This window comes from Notamacropus eugenii, chromosome 5, assembly GCF_028372415.1.
Source record: "Notamacropus eugenii isolate mMacEug1 chromosome 5, mMacEug1.pri_v2, whole genome shotgun sequence".
NCBI lineage: Eukaryota > Metazoa > Chordata > Mammalia > Diprotodontia > Macropodidae > Notamacropus > Notamacropus eugenii.
Genome location: NC_092876.1, coordinates 131,794,621 through 131,817,775, shown reverse-complemented (window position 1 = coordinate 131,817,775; position 23,155 = coordinate 131,794,621). Strand labels below are relative to the sequence as shown.

Below are 23,155 nucleotides of genomic sequence, written 5' to 3'. Positions count from 1 at the left end.
AGGTGAGGAGGGATATCATTCCATGCATAGGGGACAGCCAGTGAAAATGCCCAGACTCCACAGATGGAGTATCATGGTGGAGGAACAGCAAGGAAGCCAGCCAGCATCTCTGGATCACAGAGTAGGTGGGGGAGAGTAAAGTCTAAAAAGACTATAAAAGGGAGGAAGAGGCCAAAAAAAGCAACCAAAAGGAAAAACAAAAGGAGACTCCAAACAAAGGATATAGGCACCCAAAAGGCTTAAGGAACAAATAGCCCTAAAGGGGTCACTTTTCAGAGCCCAGAGAGATGCCAGAGACAAGCTAAAGTGGCCCCAGACTACCACAGTGGCATTCCTCCCCTGCCAGGCTCAGCACAGGAATAAAAGGAGACCTGGAATTATAGCCAGAAAGAATGGGAGCAGAGTTCTGGCACTAGATATTACTAGCTGGGTGACTGTGGGCAAAACACTTCATTCTCTAGAGCTTTCCTCATATATAAACTTGCATTTCTGCTTTCACAAGTTATTAATGAGTATATCAGAAGTACTGAAAGCTATGTACCATGCACCATACTAAGCACCACAGACACAAAGAGGCAAAAACAGGGTCCCTACCCTCAAGAAGTTCACCTTCTAGTGGAAAAGACCCTATACAAAGAATCATGTATACACAAGGCATATACAGTACCAATGGGAGTTAATCTCAGAAAGTCTATTATGAGAAAGAAGCTTTGTAAGCTGTAATGTATACGGAAAATGTGAGCTACAGTTATTATCACTATTGTTAGGCACATACCTCCACAAAAGTCCTTTGCTGATGTTATCCTGGTATAGATATAAATAATACTAACTCACATTTCTATCATGATTTTCTGGACAATCCAAGGCTATGACATAGATCACAAATTCTGAACTATCCGATGAAATTGGAAAGGCTTTAAATAGAGGCAAGCAACTGGGTATCTATCACTAGAGGATCAGCCTAGGTGCAGAAAGGCTCATCACCAGAAGATTGGACAACAGGTGAAGACTTGGTATTTTCAGCCATAGCCAACACACAGACAAGAATGTGATCTCTGTTTGTGGAAGGAGTACCCATGCAAATGAAATCGTGAACCTAGAAGTATAAAGGCTTCCTATACCCACTAGAAATGAAGTTCCTGTTAATACTGCAAATGTAATTTAATTCTTCTCCTTTTGTCATTCTCTCCAAAACGCAAGCAGATCGAAAAACTTGGACTCTACTTCAACAATAGTTTTTAGCTATGATAATAATAATAACAGCTAACAAATAATGCCTACTATGTGCCAGGTGCTATGCTAAGGAATTTAAAATTATATTTTGTTTGATCCTTACAACAACCTTGGGAGGTGGTTACTTTTACTATCCCCATTTTACAGATGAGAAAACTGAAGTAAATAGATTTGTGCAGGGTCACACAGCTAGTAAGTGTCTGAGACTGAATTTTAACTCAGATCTTCCTAACTCCAGGCCCAGTGTTCTATCTACTGCTCCACCTAGCTGCTATTTATACAGCAATTTACAATTACAGAGCATTTTGATATTCACTCCTGGACATTTACTTCTTATTTGCATTATAACAGCCCAGCAAGTTAGACAGAGTAAATTAACAACCCCATTTTATATAAAAGGAAACTGCAGCTTAGAGGAAGGGAAATGACTTGCCCAAGGTCATAAGATGGTTAAGTGACAGAGCTAGGAATGGAAGGGACAGGGTAATAATCCAAAGCTCACATTTTCCTGGAGCAAATTGGGTTTTCAATAAGCAAAGCAACTCCACCAAGGTCATAGAGTGACATCTATAGCCCTAGTCATTCCATCCTGGTCTGGGGCTCACTCCAGGGCACTGGCTTGTTCTCTTCACCTGATGGTTTCTCTGCCTGGCTTCCTTCCTGCTGTCCTCTGATGTCCCATATCCTGATGGTCTCAGGCCAACAGCCCAAACCCTCCTTTCATTCTACAGCTGGCTTCCTATGCGGGGCTTCATTACACTGGAAGCTGATGCCGAATTACATTCATGGAAGAGTTATCTGGAGATGAATTAATCATGGGAGTTGCACTAAGTTGGGAGTGCAAAGACAGCATCTGTGTGTCGGAAAACAGATGGCATTCAGGGGACGCCAGCTTCGGCTCCTGTCTCATTTTCCTAAGGCAAGCAGGTTCAGGTCAGCAGGTAGGCTGGCCTGGAGCGCCTGCAAATATCTGGCAGTCAGCCAAGGAGAGGAAGAAGGGATTGCAGACACTGTTAATTTTGATAACAATGAATAATCTAGCCACAGCTGCAATTACCTGCTTCCCAAACCTTTAATTTTTCACCAACTCATCAACTTTTGGATTTCTTGTTCTTTGCAAAGATACATTTTTCAGCACAAACCTGGAGCTCTAAGCTCTAAGCCCAATGCCTGGCACTCATTCAGCAAATATATTTCTAGAATCACCCCATTAAGAGCTAAAAGAATTCAAATCCAACTCCAACCAGCAGTTGTGTGATGTTTCCCACCTCTTGAGTTTCAGTTTTCTCATCTATAGAACTGGAACAATAATGCTTTTAGCTACTTTATAGGGTTATTTTGAAGATGATGTATGTGTTCCTGACAGGTGGTCATTCAGTCCCTGCTTAAATATGTCTAGTACCTGGGAGCTCCTAACTTATCCAAGGTAATCTGCTTTTTTGGAAGAGAGCTCTGACTTAAAAAATTCTTTAAACTGAACTGAAATCTATCTTCCTCTATTTCTACCCACTGTTCTTTGTTCTACCTTCTAGAATCACACAGAGTAGAGTCTTTTGTTTTGGATATAAGTTTAAAAAAAAAAAAAGAGCTCTGAAACAAAGAGTCAGAAAACCTAGCTAGATGGAAAGCCCACTGATGAGATGTGTGATCTTAGACAAGTCATTTCCCCCATCTGAAAAAAAAATGAGTGAGTAGGACTAGATCAGAGTTCATGGATTTTTTTTCCTTAGTATTTTGATAACTGTAAGTCAGTATACTTGGTTTCTTATTTTATGCACTTAAAAACATTATTCTGAGAAAGGGTTCATCAGCTTCATATCACCCTACATTACCAGCTTTGATAGTCAATGATTTATATTTGAAGACTGAATTTGCTAGCCACAAACAGACACAATCATTGTAAAATATTTCCACATCTGCTGATGAGTTGGATTATCATCCTCATTCTGCAGATGTAGAGAAACTAAGGTTCAAAGAATTTAATTGATTTCCGCAAGGTCAGTTATCTAATAAGTGGGTATAAGAAGAATTGAACCTCAGGTCTTAGATATTGCAAAGGAGGCTTCTTTCCACTGTACCACATGCCTCTAAACAATCTGCAGACTGATTAGAGTTTAAACTATTTCCTAATAAGATCCTACTGACTCAGAGGCAAAGAGACACACAATTTTGTCAAGTATATGAAGTTGAAATATGGCTTTACCCCAAGCTCTGCAATGAGCTTACCTAAGATAAATCATTTTCCCTCTCAGGGCTTCGATTTCTTTACCTCTAAAATGGGAACAATAATATTTTTCATGCCTCACAGAGCTGTTCTGAAGATCAAATGAGATTCATAACAGCTGACATTTCCACAACACTGTACAATGAGGTGAGTTATGTCTAGTATTATTAACCCAACTCTATGGAAAGAAGAAAAGAAGGGGAGGGATCTCACACGGATACACAACTAACAAGTGTCAGGGTGGAGACTTTAGATACGTATTTTTCAACTATGAGTCTTTTGCTCTTTCTATGACATCATTCAGTCTCTCAATCAAGTTATTAATGTACTTTGAAAAGTAGAAGGCATTACATAAATGTAAAATGCTAGTGTTGTCAGCGTGTTATAGGAGAAGGAGCATGGGTCAGGACATCTTGGTTTCTATTCAAATATCGGTCTTGCCCCTTAGCTAGCTGCGGTATCTTGAATAAGTGTATTCTTCTCTCTGGACCTCATTTTCTTTACCTCCACAGATTGCTGAATCAAATGAGACATATGTAAAGCATCTGGCAAATGTAAACTCAATATATGTTTGAAGTATTCTTGTTTCTTAACAAAATGAGTGTTAGAGAAGATTATCTCCAAGTTCCCTTCCCCCTCTCATATTATCTGATAAGGTCCTGACTAGCTCTAACATTTTGTTTTGTGTTCCAATAAAGGTTCCTTCACATTCTGACGTTCTTGGTCTGGGGATGTCAATTCTGAATTTTCTGATGTCTTATTTCATCAAACTCTAAAAAAACATGACAACTTGAAAAGCTAACATTCTCCTTTCACTTTGCTGTAATTATTATGAACCATCCAACAGGATGCCAATACTCCTGAAGCTGATGTTAGTATGATCCCACTTTGGTGTTTGTACCATGTGCCTGCTCAACAGTAATCAAGAATGAATTCATCGAGTTCCTCCATGATTTGACCATGGTCTCCTATCTCTGTGGCTGCTTCACCTCTTAGTTATCAAATGCAAATGAAGGCCATCAATTAGGTTATGACAGAACAAATTCTAGAATATAAATGGAATATAATGCTATTTTGTCATAAGAAATTATGAAAAGGATAGTTCCAGAAAAACCTGGAAAGCCTTGAATGAACTGATGCAGAGTTAAGTGAAAACCAGAACAATTTATGCAATAAAAACACTGCAAAGATAAACAACTTTTAAAGGCTTAAGAACTCAGATCAATGCAATGACCAATGACAATTCCAGAGAGCTCATGATGAAAATGTTACCCCACCACCTAATAGCTGTGATAGATTCAAGATCCAGAATATGATATACATTTCTGAACACTGGAATTAGTTTTTGCTTGACTATGTATTTTTGTTACAAGAGTTTTGTTTTTACTTTTTTCCAGTGGGGGATATGGTTGCTTTATGGATGCTTGTTGACTGAAAAATAATAAAATATTTTTAAAATGCCCATGAAAAACTAAAAGATGCCATAATAGGTTCTATTAGCATACTACAAAAAGACATACAAAAAAATTACAATATCCTAACTAGTTTGTAGGCACAGAAGGTTACAGAATAGACAGGGAACTACTTAGCAGTCCAGGAAAGAAAATAGGTCACTTCACATAGCAAGAGAAAGGTAAGATCTACTTGGAATGAGATACCATAAGGAAGCTACTGACCAAATCACATCAACCAGGTGGGTCTGTCTTCCCAACAATGTGATCAGTGACAAGAAAAGTTAAAGAATACCGTAGAAAGAATATTCGTTTCAGACCTATTTAGGGTTCAAATCATAGCTCTCCTGTTTATTTCTTATTATCACCTTATTATCACCTCTACGGGCCTGCTTCCTCATCAGCTGAATAAGGGGGTTGGACTATCATAGAATTTCAGATGGTAGCACAGACCTCAGGGGTTTTCTGAAGAACAATTCTTTGGTCTACAACATGACCAACAAGTGACCATTCAAGCCTTTGCTTAGAGAACTCTAAGCAATGGGAATCCAGTGACTTTCAGAGGCAGCACACTCCACGCCTCTGGCTAGCTCTAATTAGGAGGGATGTCATCCTCATCTCAAGCCTAAATATGGTTTGGTTTGGTTTGGTTTTTTGGCCACTTCCACCCATCCTTTCTAGTTCTATCTTCTGTGGTCCAAAATGAACAAATCAAATCCTTCTTCCATTAGATCCCTTTCCAAATGCTTGAAGGCAGTAGACAGCTATCTTGTCCCCTTCGATTTTCTGTATTCTAGGCACTGAGCATCAGGGAATATATGCAGTTACTTCAGTGTTTTCTCATATGGCATGAACTTGAAGGCCTTCACAGCATGGTAATGATGATGATGAATGATGACTTCTTTTTCCCTGAGCTCCCCAAATCACAAATCTGTCTCTCCCCATGATCCTGATCACATTCTGCCTTTTGTACTCACCAGTGTCTCATTCCTGCTAAGATGAGAGCTGAAAGGGCAAGAATGGTGCCAATGTGTATCTCCCCACAATGCCCAGGCTTAAGCAAAGCAGGAGTTTAACAAAGGTAGACTCAACTCAATAAATACTGATTAAGCCCTTTCCACCTCATAGGGTCCTGCAGTGGGCATACAAAGCCCCCGCAAAAGTTCCCAAAGAGTTTGTAATCTTTCAGGACAGATATGACAAATATACACATAACTGTAATAGAAAATAGAATGCAGGGGACCAAAGGAGAGGCTAAGATAACTTCATCCAAGAAAATGTGAGCAGAAGGAAGAACCACTTTGGGGGAGGAAGGGAAGACCAGAGAAAATTTCATAGAGGTGTGTGTTTGTCCTTCACTGCCAAAGAAGACCATGCTATCAGAGAAATAATGACATGGCTTGCACTTGACTTTGTTTTGAGTGAGAGAGGGCTGTGCAGGTCACCAGCCTCACTTCTCCTCCACAGCCATCTGAATCCAGTGACCTGGTATTCCTCAAGATGACTGGAGATGACCCAGGATGAGGCAATTGGGATTAAGTGACTTACCCAAGGTCACACAGCTAGTGAGTGTCAAGTGTCTGGGGTGAGATCTGAACTCAGGTCCTCCTGACTCCTGCACTGGTGCTCTATCCACTGCACCACCTAGCTGCCCATACCTCACAAGTAAAGACAAGAGAAAGGATATGAAAGGATGTGTTAAGATAAAAAGAACAAGACTTGGAAACTTATGGACATGAGGGAGTGGGAAGAATCAAAGACAACAGATTTCAAATGTTAGTAAAATCCCACCTTCTACAGGAAGCCTTCCCAACTCTTTTTGACCTGCACAGCCCTCCCTCACTCAAAACAAAAGTCAAGTACAAGTCATGTCATTATTTCTCTGATGGCATGGTCTTCTTCAGCAACAAAGGACAAACACACACACCCAAGTCTTCTTAATTCCAGTGCCTTCCTTCCATTAATTATTTCCTAGTTATTCTGCAGATAGCTTGCTTTGCTTATATTTGTTTGAATACTGTCTCCCGCTTTAGATTGTGAGCTCCATGAGGGCAGGAACTGCCTTTTGCCTCTTTTTGTATCCCCAGTACTTAGCACAGTGCCTGGTACACAGTAGGCACTTAATAAATGTTTATTCATTCTCTTTTCTCTCTCCTTCCCTCCTCTCTTTCTCTCCCTTTTTCTTCTCCTATCTCTTTCTTCCTCCCTTTCTCTCTCCCTCATTCTCTCCCTTTCTATTCACTTTTATCTCTCTCCCTTTCCATTCTCTTCTTATTCTCCTTCTCCTCCTTCTCCTTCTTCTTCCTCTTCTTCCTCTCCTCCTTCTTCTTCTTTTTTCTTCTTCTCCTTCTTCTTTCTCCTTCTCCTTCTTCTCCTCCTCCTTCTCCTTTCTTCTTCCTCTTCTTCTTTTTCCTCTTCTTCTTCTCCTTCTCATCCTCCTCCTTCCCCTTCTTTCCTTCTTCCTCTTCCTCTTCTCTTCCTCATCCTCCTCTTCCTCCTCCTCCTTGTTCTTCTTCTCTCTCACTCCAGACCTCTCACTTACACACTTGGTATATTCAAATTTATTTTATATTTGCTTTTGCATTTGTCTTCCTCATTTTTTGGTCCATGTCCTGCTTCATCTTTGGATCCCTAGAATTCAGCACAGGATCTTGTTTCAAAACAAGCATTTAAAATTTTTTAAAATGCATTCAACATGATGCTTCATCAAACTTATTCTAGGTTTTCCAATCAGTTTTCCAGAAGCTTTCTCTGTAGATATGGCTGCCATACAGAGTTCGCCACCAGAATTTACTTTCATAGATCTCAATCTCAAGTGGCTTTTCTCCCTCCACCAGTGCTTTTGTCCATTCATACGACCACAATCCTAATTCAGGCCCTCATCCTCTCTCCTATAGTCATAGCCTTCTACCTAGTCCCTCTGCTTCAAGTCTCTTCCCCCTTCAATCTACCCTCCTCTTAGCTACCAAAGTAACCTTCCTGAACCACAGGTCTGACCATGTCTCCCTCCTCCTGCCCTGTTAAATGAGTTCCAGTACATCTCTATTTCCTCTCAAATCAAATACAATGTAATTTAAAGCTCCTTTATAACCTGGGCCCTTCCTATCTTTCCCATCTTCCCACACTTTATTACACACACATTTGCTTCTCCTCACACATGGCATTCCACGCACTGGCTAGCACCATTCCTGGAATGTTCTACCACCTCACCTCTGCCTGTTGGTTTATCTGGCTTCCTTTAATAAGCTCAAAACCCATTTTCCATAGCAGGCTTTTCTCAATCCTTCCCTCCCCTAAGCTATCTGTTGATCTCTTCCCTTTCTGATTACCTTCCATCTGCTCTGTATGTAACTTCTATGTTCCCAGTAATATACATGGCAGCCAGCACTGGTTTTTGTCTTTCTTGGTAACTCCAGCACTTAGCACACTTCCTGACACATAGTAAGCCCTTAATAAATGTTGCTGGCTAATATTCCATGTGATTTCTGTTCATGCCTCTCCATACCTTTTCCTTATCTAATTCTTTAAACAGCAGGCTTTCGAGCTAGAAAGAATCTTAGAGATCATTTAATCCATCCCATCATTTTTCAAATGAGGAAAATGTAGCCCAGAGATTTTCACCGACTTGCTCAAAGTAACACAGTTTTAGTAAGTAACAGAAGCAGAATGCCAACTCAGGTCCTCTGTCTCCAAGTTCTGTTATTGTTATACTATAACAAACAGTATAGTACCTCAAAGAATGAAAAGAGATGCTCTTCAGATCTGAACGTGAAGCAGAGCTATGATACTTCTTAGCTGGGAGACTGTATCCAAGTAAATCACTTGATATTTTCCACATATTAAAAAAAAGTAATTAAATATACATTGGGACTACCTCATAGGTTGTTATGGAGGAAGCTCTGTAAACCATAAGAAGACACTATAGAAATGCAAGTTATTTTTTAAAGGATATAATCTACCACAGTCTGCTCCTATGATGGAGGGAAGGAAGGGTCAGAAATAGTTAGCTCTGGACTTGGCTACTCTATAGTTTAATAGGGAAAGCACACAAGTTCTTGGAGTCAGAAGACAGACTTGGATTCCCATTCCCATACTTAACTACCTAAGCAACACCAGGCAAGTCCCTTCCCATCCTGGGATTCAGTGTCCTCATCTGTAAAAGGGCAATGTTGGATAAAAAGTCCTTGAAAGTCCTCCTGCCGCCCAAACTCTGACCTTCTATGTCTTAAGTCCTTTCTCAGGGACATTCCAGATATAATATTTGAGTTCCAGAATGAAAGAAAACAATACCACCCACTTGTGCAAGTCCACAGCTATGTCTCCAGAATTAGTCTCACTCAAGGAAAGTACACTTGCGTACAGGCGCCAGTTGGTGGAAACCAAGACAAAGGAGGAGCTAAAGAAGAAACTAAAAACATGGAAGGAAGTTTTAAATAGCATTACAAAGGCCTGAATAATTAAAAATAGCTGAAAGGCAGCTGGCACAAACAGACCAAGCCTCACAGACAGATTAATAAGCATCAGGACCATGTGCTAACAACACATTCAAAATAATATGCTCAACTGCTGCATCACTGTCCTAGCTTATTACCAAAAATGATGCCTGGGCATCACCACTAATACTAGCTATTTGCTAAGATAGCAGGAGCACTTTCAGATGTTGAATCAAATTGAACAAGATCCTTCATCCCTCTCCCCCTTTTTCTCTTCACTCCTCCCCCACCTCCCTTCTCCCCCCTCCATCCCTCTCTTACAAACATTTTCCCAGGCACACACACACACACACAGACACAAACACACTTGCTTTTTTATGAAATTTTATCTCAGTCTAAGGTTTCATGCTATTGCTGCTACATCTCACTGTTACAGCAACTTTAAGAAGTAATTTTAAAATGTTTGGCAGTTATGAGTCTTCCATTGTATATTTGTGCACCAACTGTTATCTTTTGTTTTTCCCCTCACCTCAGAGGTTAAAAAAAGAAATGAATTGGTTATAGATGCATTTCTTCAAAAAATAATAATAATAAAATAATATGCTCAACAAAAGAAAATACAGAGAGAAAAAGGGTCAGTGGTTTGGCTATGGAGGCATCCAATCAACATTTATTAGGTGCCAACTGTCAAACTTATCAAACAAAATTAAGGAAAAATAAATGGATTTTATAATACTATATTTTATTCACCATGGTGGGACGGGGGGGGGGGGGGGAGGGTCTGTCTGTCTGAAATACAAGAACAGGTATGTAAAAAGGCAAGCTAGACAAAAGACTTAAGGCCCTCCAAGTAGAACTTCACTTCCCAGAAAAGCAGTGCTTAGGATCAAGGAAAATTTGATCACCAAAGAAGAAATGGAAATCCTGGAATGTCCTCTCTAGCCACCTACTCAATTCACACCCATCAAATACAGTGCATCTCAAACACTATCGGATCCATGAAAACTTTCCTATCCCTCCTTCTAGTAAAGACATGCAACTTCACACAGAATTTAATGTATGCCTCTCTGCTGTGCATATCATGCAAAAACTGTATATGAATTACTAACTTGTCTCCCTATGAGAATGCAGGCTTAAGAGGGCAGGAATCATGTTTTCATTAGGCCTTGCACCTCCTACAATGTCCAGCCCAGTGGTGTGCACAGACAGTGCTCAGCAAATGTGTCAGCAGTGTCAAATTCAAATAGAAACAGGGCCACTAAACCATACATAAAGACCCCTGCCAGCCACACACTAACTTAGAAAACTAGATATTAACATTATCTATGTTTCATTGTATTTTTACTTATTTTTAAAAACACTTCCCAATTACATTTTAATCTGGTTTCAAAGGAACTGAGAGTGATGCCTCGTGTTTGACACCTCTGGATTAGATGACCTCTCATATCCTTTCCAAAACTATTTTCTGGTCTTTCTTGCTGAACTTTCAAAGGTCTTTGGAAGCACAAATGTCTTTGAATGAAATGGTGTCTGTGTTAAACAGAAGGTAGGTTAGATCTTCAACTCTCCAAATGAGGAATTGCATTCACCTTTCAACAAAGGACAATAAAACTGGCCCAAGAGGAAAGCAGGGCAGGCCTATGCAGAGCCACAAGGCTCAATCAGCATCACTGACTCTGAGAATGAATATGCAATTAAGAGAATTCCACTGTTTCACCAGGTTCCCGAGGCCGTCAGTGAAGCAAAAGCATAAGGGAGGAGCTCTTAATTATAGAGGAAACCTCCTCCAAGGCAGGAACAGGTGCATAGGGCTTCAGCTGAGTCCCAGAGAGTTGACAGCAACATTTAATTCCTTTCGGTTTTTCCAAAAACACTTAAGTTTGCATTCAATTAACTCAAACATGGGCTAGGAAGATTGGTGGCCATATTTCAAGTTTTATTACCTCTTTTCCCTGGAAGATCCACCAACTGGGTTTTAAAAGATTAACAGAAAAACCAGATGTTTTAAGCTCCCAGTAAGCAAGTTACAGAGATCAAAAATGATAATGGCTGGGACCAATTTACAGTTTTTACTGAGCTAGTTTTCACTCTTCCTGGATTGCTGACATATCTCTTTTTCATTGTAATACATTTTTTAAATAAGATTCTTTTAAGGATGCCATTCTCATTAAGGAATGAATTTCCCTCTACTTCCCTTGCCACAGGGTGTATGCAAAGAGTTTCTCTCTGTTTTTTAATCAGTACAACATAATGAAAGTGAGATAGGAGACATTTATTTATTTCCTAAGTTTTAAATGATGATAGATACATTAACACCAAGATAATTTACTAAGCCAATTATAAAACATTTTTCAAAATCCCTTTGATATATCCTTCTCAAGTGGCAGCTTATTTTCTTTTCAGAGTCTAACCTAGAAGGATGAAACTTTCTGGTAGGCTATTGTGAGAAAAAGCCCTGTAAAGCAGGGCGGCAGATAAGACCAATTAATATTTGTCACCACAAAAAAAAAAAAACAAAAAACAACACAAAAAAAAAAAACACTGCTATAAATATATATGTCCTTTTCCTTTTTTCTTTGATCCTTTTGGGATACAGACCTAGTAGTGGTATCGCTGAATCAAAGAGTATGCACAATTTTATAGCCCTTTGGGCATAGTTTCAAATTGTTCTCCAGACTTGCTGGACCAGTTCACAATGTCACCAACAATGTATTCATTTCCCTATTTCTCCACAGCCCTTCTAGCATTCATTGCTTTCCTTTTCTTCATGTTAACCAATCTGACAAGTGTTAGGTAGTACCTCACAGTTGTTTAATTTGTATTTCTCTAATTATTAGTGATTTAGAGTTTTTTTCATATGACTATTGATAGCTTTGGTTTCTTCCTCTGTTAATTGCCTGTTTCTATCTTTTGACCATTTAGCAATTGGGGAATGATTGTTATTTTTATATATTTGGCTCAGTTACCTACATTTGAGAAATGAGGCCTTTATTAGAGAAACTTGTTACAAAAATGTTTTCCCAGTTTCCTGAGGAAGGTGCTTTTCAAATCTCTAAGTGCTAAAGGAATGGGATTTATTAATGACAGCTAGCATTTATACAGCATTTACTATGTGTCAACCACCTAGCTAAGCACTTTTATAATTATTATCTCATGTGATACTCACAGCAACCCTGAGAGATAGGTGTTATTATCATCCCCATTTTACAGGTAAGGAAACGAGACAGACAATAGTTAAATGACTTGCCCAGAGTCACAAAGCTAGTAAGTATCTGAGGCCAGATCTGAAGTCAGCTTTTCCCAACTCTTGGCCCAGTATGCTAGAAATCCACAGTTGCCACGTTGCTTGCTGCCTTAAGCCACTACAGAAATGCCAGTGCTTACAGCTAGATATAAAAGGACAAAGATGGTAGTCCATTTACTCTAATTCACCCCCAGAGAAAGGAAGAGAGGAAAAGAATACCTTGGAGTTTGAAAAAGACTATCCTGTACCTTTCCAGATGGCTGCCTAGTGGTGAAGGCTGCAAATAAGAACAATATCCATTTCTATACACAGAAGACTTTATGGGCTTAAAATGCAATAAACATACTATTTTAAGTAATGACCTCTTCTTCCTCAAAGTTCTCACAGGACTCTGCCTGGGCCTCCTGTTTGCACTTGTCTCATCTTCCCCTGTGTCACAGCTATTCATGTCTTTGGCTCTTTTCAGAATGGAAGATTCTTGAAAACAAGGTCAGTATCATCCCTCTCAGTACCCCTACTATTTCAATGGCACATAAGAACAGTGAATTAATTTTTTTTTGGTGAGGGTCACACAACTGGTAAGTGTCAAGTGTCTGAGGCCACATTTGAATTCAGATCCTCCTGACTCCAGGGCTGGAACTCTATCCACTGCGCCACCCTTTTTTTATATTAAAGCTTGATTGGATTGCTGCATTTTTGTGCTGTCATAATAACCACTATTCACACTTAATGATACTTTACATTTACTAAGCATAAAATAAAAGACAAATGGGAGCAATAACAAATGACAGGCACAGTGGTCAAGCAGCCAGGACTCTGGGCTTATAGTCAGGAAGATCCAAGTCTGAATCCTACATCAGATACTTACTGGAGAAGGCACTTCTCTAATTATTAGTGGCTTGAGAACTTTTTTTATTTGACAGTTTATAGCTCTGATTTCTTCCTTGAAAACTACCTGTACATATACTTTGACTGCTGATTGATTCAGGAATGGTTTACGTTCTTTATAAATTTGAATAAGGTAGTTTAGGAAATTTGACTTTTATCAGAAAAACTTCCTGCAAGAATTTTTCCTCAGTTAACTTTTTCCTTTCTCATTTATTTGTACAAAAACTTAAATTCAATTCAATCAAAACTGTCCATTTTATCTTCTATACCCTCTCTAGTAATGAACTTTTTCTCTGATTCATAGATCTAAACAGGAATTTCACCCTTGCTCCTCTAATTTGTTTATGATATGTCCTTATATCAAAGGCATATATGCATTTGGAGTTCATCACAGTATATGGTTAGAGATGCTGGTCTATACCTAAATTCTACCAGATTGCTCTCTACATTTCCTGGCAGTTTTTGTCAAATGATGAGGGCTTATCCAGTTGCTAGGTCTGTGTGTATCAAACACTAGGCTACAATGTTCATTTCTTCTGTGCGTTGTGTACCAAATCTATTCCTCGGATCAACATTTCTATTTTTTTAACTAGTATGAAATAATTTTTCCAACCCCCTCATTTTATTTTTCCTTCTTCAATTTCATTTTGTGCCCAGTCTACTTTCTATCTGCAATGTCTGTGCAAGAAACATGTATTAATAGACTGGTTTTAAGAATTTCATCCAACCACTTATCATAGTCTGTGGAAAGGGCATTTATTCTTCATTCACTTGATTTTTCCTACATAGCCAGTCAACCTGAACAATATGCCATCCCATTTTCTCTGGTGAAAATGTATCATACTTGCTGATTAAGAGAAAAATACTGCACAACCTTCCCCTACATTCCTTCAGAAATACTGGAATGAGTGAGGTGGATGACTAGCTCCATTAACCTAGTTACTGTGTAACTGAAACAGATGTAAGCTTTGGTTCACTTAGCCTCTTGGTCAATCATAATCTAAACTTTTTTTGTTACATTCCCCTGAAAAGTAAAAAAAAAAAAAAAAGCATGCAACCCATTATTTGTAATTTACTTATCTATAAATCATATACATGTGATTCATGTTCATTCATTACTAAGGGAATATGGTAATATAGTTCATATTTATTATTACTATATAAATGATTATGTACATTATGAGACAACACAAAGCTATTAACTAAATAGGATGAAATAATGATGAAATGTGATCCTACAGCCAACTGGGAGTCACTGGAGTTTACTGACTAAGAAAGTGACATGTCTGACCTGCTTTTTAGGAGAATTCTTAGGAAGTTGGGTGGAGGACAGAAAGGAGAAGGGAGAGACTTGAAGAACGAAGACCAAGCAGGAGGCTCTTAAATTAGTCCAGATGAGAGAGGACTGGACTGGAACTAAGAGGGCAACTATGTGAGCAGAAAAAAGATACTGTAAAGACAGAAATGACACGACTTGGAAACTGACTGTACATGTGGAGTGAGGGAAGTGAGAAATCCAGGGTGAGATTGGGAACATTTGGCTAGAAGAATGGTGGTTCCTTTAAGAGTTTGTCAAAACCAATGCAACTAAGATTAGAAGGAAAGCAGAAAGCTGAGAATTTTTACAGACAGTATTTCTGATGATGCCCTCATAGCTCAAATATACAGAGAACTGAGTCAAATTTGTAAGAATACAAGTCATTCCCCAATTGATAAATGGTCAAAGGATATGAAAAGGCAGTTTTCAGATGAAATTAAAGTTATCTATAGTCATGAAAAAATGTTCTAAATCACTATTAATTAAAGAAATACAAATTAAAACAACTCTGAGGAGACACCTCACACCTACCAGATTGGTTAACAGGAAAACAACAAATTTTGGAGAAAATGTGGGAAAATAAGAACACTAATGTAGTGCTGGTGGAGTTGTGAACTGATCCAACCATTCTGGAGAGCAATTTGGAACCATGCCCAAAGGATAATCACACTGTGCATACCCTTTGACCCAGAAATACCACTACTAGGTATGCTTCCTAAAGAAATCATCAAAAAGGGACACACATGCACAAAAATACTTATAGCAGCTCTTTTTGTGGTGTCAAAGAACTGAAAATTGAGTGGAGGCCCATCAATTGGGGAATAGCTGAACAAACTGTGGTATATGACTGTAATGGAATACTATTGTGCTATAAGAAATAATGAACAGGAAGACTTCAGAGAGGCCTGGAAGGACTTATATGAACCGAAGCTGAATGAAATGAGCAAAACCAGAAGAACATTGTACATAGTAATAGCCACAGTATGCACGGACTGTTTCTGATAGACTTAGCCCTTGACAGCAATGCAAGAACCTAAAATATGCCCAAAGGACTCTTGAGGCAAAGTGCCATCCACATCCACAGAAAGAACTAGGAATCAGAACAAAGAATGGAGTAGACTATTTTCTCTTGTGTGGTTTTGGTTTGGTTTGGTTCTTCTCATGGTTTCTCCCATTCGTTTTAATTCTTCTATGCAGCATGACGAATGTGAAAATGTATTTAAAAAGAATGTATGTGTAGAACCTATATAAGATTGCATGCCATCTCAGGGAGGGAGGGGATAAGGAGGGGGGAGAAAGGGAGAGGAAGGAGGAAAAAAATCTAGGATATATGGAAGTAACTGTATAAAACTGAAAACAAATTAATTAATAAAAAAAGAATGTATTTGTAGAATTCAAATAAGATTACATGCCATCTTGGGGTGGGAGGGGGAGAAAATTTAAGACTTATGGAAGTGAATGTTAAAAACTGAAAACAAATAAGTTAATTAAAAATTTTTAAAAAAAGAAATGATGAGCAGGCAGACTTCAGAAAAACCTGGAAAGACTTATATGAACTGATGCTGAGTGAAGTGAGCAGAACTAGGAGAACAATGTACACAGTACAACTAAGTTCGATGACCAACTTTGGTAGACTTAGCTCTTCTCAGCAATACAATGATCTAAGACAATTAATTCCAAAAGACTCACAATGGAAAAAGCTCTCCATATGCAGAGAAAGAACTACGGAGTCTGAATGCAAATTAAAGCATACCATTTTCTCTTTTTTTATTTTTGTTTTTTCTTTCTCCCGATTTTTCCCTTTTGTTTTGATTTTTCTTTCACAACATGACTAATGTGAAAATATGTTTAATATGATTGTATATGTATAGCCTATATCAGATTGCATGCCTTCTTGGGGAGGAGGAGGGGAGGAGGGAGGAAAAGAGAGAGAAAAAAATTGGGAACTCAAAATCTCATAAAAGTGAATGCTGAAAACCAGAAAATAAATAAACTGATACAAATAAGTAAAAAATACTATTGGTTTGCAAAAAAAAAAAAAAAGTAATAACTTTGGAAGAAAATGTAGTAATTTTTTTGGATATAATATATCATCCATTTCTGTTCAACTCATTCTGGCCTATTTAAAACAAAAAGAGGAGCAGTGTTCTTCTTCACCAGTGACTGACCATAGGGCAAAACCCATCTGCCCCTGAGGAGCACCTGTCACAGCCATGAGGGCAGGGGCCTAGTCTAGAATGCTGGGTGGAGAAACCTGCCCAATGGCTTCTGCATAGCTACTATTAGAATTAGGTTATAACTGCCCCACGGATGATGTCAACTCAGAAGTGGGGAGAGAAGATAGCTGGGGGTGGGGGCTGAGGAGGAGAATGCTGGGAGACAAGAGTAACTAGAGTTGGGTTGAAGACAACCCCCACAATTGGCTATCATGGGAATCGTGGAATATCTATAGAGACAAATGTAACAACATTTCCCAGTGCTATGATACTGGGACTACAACGGCCTATGGAAATCTGTATTAGATTCTGGGAATACAAAGTAAAAATATGGAAAAAGCCCCTAGCCTGAAGGCTCTCCAGGATCAGAGGTCAGTTTCCCAGACTCCTCCTACTCTTTCTCCTACACTGTACTCCCCCCTACCTCGGGAAACATTCTTAGGCCTTCCCAAGAAGTAGATATAAAAAAGAAATGCAAAGCTTGTTTGTGTTCTTCCTGTATAGAAAGTGTGCCACCAATTCAAATCGGACTTTTGAAAATCAGCCTCCTCATTTTAGAAACACATCTCTCTATCAAAGTGTCACACATACTTTAGAGTAAAATTATCATCCAACTGAGTCACAATTTGCTCTTAGTACACACATTCCTAGAAAGTGTGAATTCAAGATTTCAAATGTTAACATCCTCAACAAATACGCTACCCCATTCCCACCATACCTCCAGTTGAGTGACCCTCAAAATACTTGCTTTAAAGGAAGGTGTTCTACTGCTCTAACAATCAAATAAAATAGATGTGCTTAAATTCTTTTCTACAATAGCTATTCCAATCAAAGCCCAGAAAAGAAAGAGAAAGGCCAGACACAGAGCAGTAATCTGTAGCACTAAAAAATAAATGGTCATTATCTTTCTGGAGGAATTAGCCAAACCAGGCCAATGCCAAAATCCTGTGCCAGAGATTTCTTCAAATGCATAAAACCCTAAAACAAATTCACTGCAACATTCAGAGGCATCAATAATTGACTGAGCTGGAAATTTCAAGGGATTTTCCATTTAGGAAATACACCATTTGTATGACTGAGATGTTACAAATAAAACCAATTACAAAGGAAGAAAAAAACCTGCTGAAGATTACCTACAATTAAGTCCTCAAGTGTGTATGCAGAAGTCTTCCTGCTAGCACAGTGTTAGTAGAGATCACAGCACACCTAAGAGACAGAAAAAAGGCCCCAATGCAATACGGTACAGTGGAAAGATTTGGAATCAGAAAAACTGGTCCAACCTCCCCATTTTACAAAGCAGAAAATTGAGGCACAGAGAAGGGACAGAACTTGTCCAAGTCATACAACTAGTAAATGACACTGAGCCAAGATTTAAACCCAGGTACTGTGACTCTAAATCCAACACATACTGAATCCCTCCTTTTTACTACCCTGTCTAAACATCTCTCATGACTTGCACTGAACCTCATGGTTCAAACCTCAGGTTGAACTGTTTACTATTCAGTCAGTCCCTGAAGGTCTCTTCTATGACAGCTTTTAGTGCTGCCACTTTTGGAGAATGACACAAAAACAATCAGTGTTGGAAGAGACCTTAGAATATAAGGCACAATAATAAAGAGCTGTCTTAAAGTCTGTATTGGGCTGTAATGGCCTGTATTGGAGCCTTAGCTCTGACACTAAGATATTGGACCCTGACGAAATCACTTAAGTCTCTGGCGCTTTAGTTTCTTTTATAAAATGGGATAATATACTAACATGCAGAGATGTTCCAGATGTGTTCTTAGTAAACCCTATAGCATGACAGCAACCGGAATTATTATTATAATACATTAGTGTTAAAAAGAGTTTTAAAATGTACAATGTCAGATTTGAAAGAGACTGGGTTGTAAATCAAAGATTGCTGGGAAAGGACTGAGTACTGAGAAGAACAGGCAATCCAGCCTAGCTGAAGCAGCAGGACACTCTGCGGGAAAGACAGAAGGCACCATGTGCCAGGCAAATCAAACTACCACCACCATCATTCTGACCTCCATCTCCCCTCAAATCCCAGTGGGGGGACAGCCCAGGACCTTGAACTTCAGAGTCTTAGGAATACCAATGGCTCCCAAGTCACAAGAACTACTTCCAGACCAGCCCCCACAGGGGAGAAATCATTGTGGAGAAGAGGCCCACCTTCCTCATCACCACAAACAACTGCTGCCCAACTGCTACTAAGAAGACAGATGCCTGGCACTGGCAGTACCCCCCAGAGCCCTGTGGGTCCTGCTTCTAGCCCAGCCCTCATAGCCATCATCTGAGAAAACGATCAGTGTGGCAAAGGAGCCAAGCAATCCAAGGAACCACTCCCATCCACCCACCCAAAGGACAACCAAATCAGCCTAGCTGAAACAACAAATCATCCAGAGACAAGAGGCAGCATGTATCAGGCAAGTCAAACCATGCCCACCACCTTGACCATCATTTCTCCTCATAACCCCATGGAGACAGCCCAGAATTCTGGAACCAAGAACCTTGGCACTAGCAATGCTTCTAGGAAAGTGCCCTCAGCCATCATCCTAAAAAGTAATTCATAAAGATGCAGCCTGGCAACTGTTCCTGCATATGCTACAGCCTCATCTTTTGAAGACCTAGAAAACAAAGTTCTTTCTACAAATATCTATGGCACTGTCAAATGGCTCAACAGCAGAAACTGACAGGATTTTGATGGTAATGGCACCAAGGAGGAAGCATTACTATTTGCTTTGCCACTACACCCTAAAGTGGGGAACTTTCCATCCAGCTTGAAGTTGAAATCTGCCACACGGGTTTTTTTGTCCTTTAAAATGGGAGACTCTTGAGAGCAGGGACTGCTCTCTATTGTATCCCCAGCACTTAACACAGGGCTTTATACATAGTAAGCACTTAATAAATGCTTTATTCATTCAATATGCAATGTTAGCGCTTAGGGGGATATAAATGATCATTTAATCTAACCCTTCATTTTTAGCAGTGAGGAAGCATAATCAAGGAGATGAAATGTTTACTTCAAGGTCATACAGGAAATTCAGTAGCAGTGTTAAGGCTTTGAACTGAAGACTGAAAATGACTATCCCAGAGTTCTTTGCTCTTTAAGAGAGTCAGCACCTACTGGGAAGGGACTCCAACTTGGTGTATAAACTAGCAAAAGACAAGTGGAGGGGGGGAGGTGTTTTTAATGGATGTTTCTGCAGATGTAAATCATTATTATAATAGCTTATATTTGTGTTCTGTTCACCCTCATGAAGTCTTTCACACCCATTATCTCAGAGGTCTCTTAGTTTAATGCAGAGTCCTTGGAGGCAAGAAAACAGTCAAATTCTTGCTAAAGACAAGTGACTCTAGGTAAGTCAGAGGTTACTCTGTTTGCCTCAGTTTCCTCAACTGTAAAATGGGGATAACAGCACCTATAGTTGTCATGAGGACTAAAGGAATTAATATTTGTAAGGCATATAGCACAGTTCCTGGCACAAAGGAGGTACTATACAAATGCTTATTCCCTTCCCTGTTCCCCCTCTCTGAGCCTTCTCCTTTTAAGTTTCCTCCTTTTAACACTGAATATTATGTGCATCAACTACTTTCACAGTGGTGCTGTAAGTGTCCTATATAACCTTAAGGGGGTCTATAAATGTAAATTATCATGCAAATTAGCCTCATAAATGAGCTTGTACACTAAACTGGTGCTGTCCTTGGTTGCATATCTGAGAACCTAGCAAGGAGATCAAGGGTTCACTTGCTATTACTTTTTTGATCTCACTAAGGCTAATATCGGCAACTATTAATGTGGAAGAAATGTGAGGGTCAATGTCTTACTTTGTCTATTTCCAATTTTTCATATATTCAGTCAAGAGGACCCCTTTTTTTGGAGATAAGTACTATTATTATCCTCACCTTACAGATGAGGAAACAAGCTCAAAAAGATTCAAATGATTCACCCAAGGTCATACAGAGAGTAAGTGGTAAATTATCACATCATTACTGGCTGATGTCAAAAATTTTAATTGCATAAACTAAATCACTGAAAAGTTTATGGTGAGCATGTCATCTATCTTGGGTAAAAGATTATAAAACTATCCTGGTGCTTGGCTGAAAAGATAAGGTGGGTCAGGAAAGAATAGTTAAGATTGCATGGCTGGGCTAAACACTAAGCAAATTGTACCAGCAATTTACCAGGAGACTATGGTGGGGCACCTGGTACGATGGGGTAGAATTAGGAGACTGTTATTGGAGGGCCTCCAAGCCTGGAGTGGATTCTCACCTTCACCATTTACAAGACACATGACCACTGGCAGTCCTTTCCTCTTCTAAACCAGTTTCCTCATCTGTAAAATAAGGAGAATAAAAAGTATCTTCTCTGCCTAAAAGATTTGCTGTAAGGAAAGTACCTTTAAGCCCAAAGCCCTCTGTAAATCTGAACTACTGTTCTTGTCATTTCAGCAGTTCAAGGGTCAATGATTTCACCAGTGCAGGTCCTCCCTCCAGAGACTGAACCTCTAATCCCTCTATTACTTAATAAATGAGCCTCTGAGGACTGATGTAGCCCAAAAAATCATGACCTTGTGGCAAATCTAGTGGTCCTAATTTAGCTTGCTTCCTGGGTGACATGCTTTGATAATAATAATACTCCACATTTATACAATGCTTTAGAGCAAAGTGTTCTGCACGTTTAATATTGACACACCTTGGAGATACTGCAGGTTCAGTTGCAGACCACAGCAATAATGCGAGTATCACAATAAAGCAAGATGACATAAATTTTTTGCTTCCCAGTGCATAGAAAAGTTATGTATCTATTATATACATAGTCTATTAAATACGCAATAGTATTGTCTAAAAAATGTACATACCTTAATTAAAAAAATACTTTGTTGCTAAAATTGCTCACCATCATCTGAACCTCCAGCAAATTATAATCATTTGGCTGGTGGATGGTCTTGCCTCAATGCTGATGCTGCTGACCAATCAGGGTGGTGACTATGACAATTTCTTAAGACAACAACGAAGACTGCCACATCCACTGAGTCTTCCTTTAACTTGAATATTTAGAGGTCACTGCACAATTACTAATTAGCCTAATTTCAATGTTGTGTCTTAGGGAATAGGGAGGCCCCAGAAGAGGAAGAGAGATGGAGAAGTCTGATATAGCGGAGCCATCAGAATACACAAAACATTTATCCATTAAGTTCACTATCTTATATGGGCACGGTCTATGATGCTACAATAGTAGCATCAAAGATGAGTGATCACAGATCACCATAACAGACGTACAGATGTAATGACAATGAAGAAATCTGAAATACTGCAAGAATTACCCAAATGTGACACAGAGACATGATGTGAGCACATGCTTTTGGAAAAATGACACCAATCTTGTTGAACCATTTTTCAATTGTGTCAGACTCTTCATAACCATTAGGGGTTTTCTTGGTTTCTTCAGCTCATTTTACAGATGACGCAAACAAGGTTAAGTGACTTGCCCAGAGTTACACAGTTAGTTTCTGAGGTTGTGTTTGAACTAAGGAAGATAAGTCTTCCTGACTGCAGAGCCAGCACAGCTGCCACAAACCTTCAATTTGCAAAACAAAATAAATAAATGAATAAATTTTTTGTAAAAACTCACAATATCTGCGAAGCACAATAAAGTATGCCTGTATCTCACTTAATCTTACTCCAAAAAAACCTATCTATCATTATCTTCATTTTATAGATGGAGAAACTGAGGCTGACAGAGGTTAAGTGACTTGCTCAGGGTCACACAGCATCTGTAGCTAAATATGAACCTAACTGTCCCTGACTTCCAAGCCCAGTACACCACCTCACTGCCTAGTTGCTCACTTACCCACAGGATCCTAAACAATTAGGGACAACAGAAAGAGCAATGAATTTGACCTGGTCTCAAACCCCAACTCTGCCCCTTTCTATCTGTGTGAAATCTGGACATGTCACTTTACCTCTCTAGGCCTCATTTCCACAATCTGTAAAATGAGGAGGCTGGATTCTATGGCATTTCTAACTCTAAAACTATGATGCTCAGACCCTTTCCATTTCGCTGGAGAAATGAGGGTCATCCTCAAACCAAGATGAGACATGAGAGACTTTAGTGGAGGTATGAAACGTCTTGTATGACACCTCA

At 39.2% G+C, this 23,155-nt stretch overlaps 1 protein-coding gene across 17 annotated transcripts in view; it reads right to left on the bottom strand.

Annotated features, from left to right (window-relative positions):
* The window catches only part of FAM168A (family with sequence similarity 168 member A), a 204,900-nt gene that overhangs the window by 146,022 nt on the left and 35,723 nt on the right, over positions 1 to 23,155 (bottom strand). For 6 of the 17 annotated variants that reach the window (XM_072610916.1, XM_072610920.1, XM_072610926.1 and 3 more), the window contains exon 2: positions 21,281 to 21,344. The exons of 10 other annotated variants lie outside the window; for them this stretch is intronic. In XM_072610916.1, the coding sequence (XP_072467017.1) occupies positions 21,281 to 21,289 (9 nt within the window). In that variant the 5' untranslated portion in view covers positions 21,290 to 21,344. Of the gene's footprint in view, positions 1 to 18,144; positions 18,214 to 21,280; positions 21,345 to 23,155 lie in introns of all 17 variants that reach the window. One more of the 17 variants, XM_072610911.1, reaches the window with a different exon arrangement.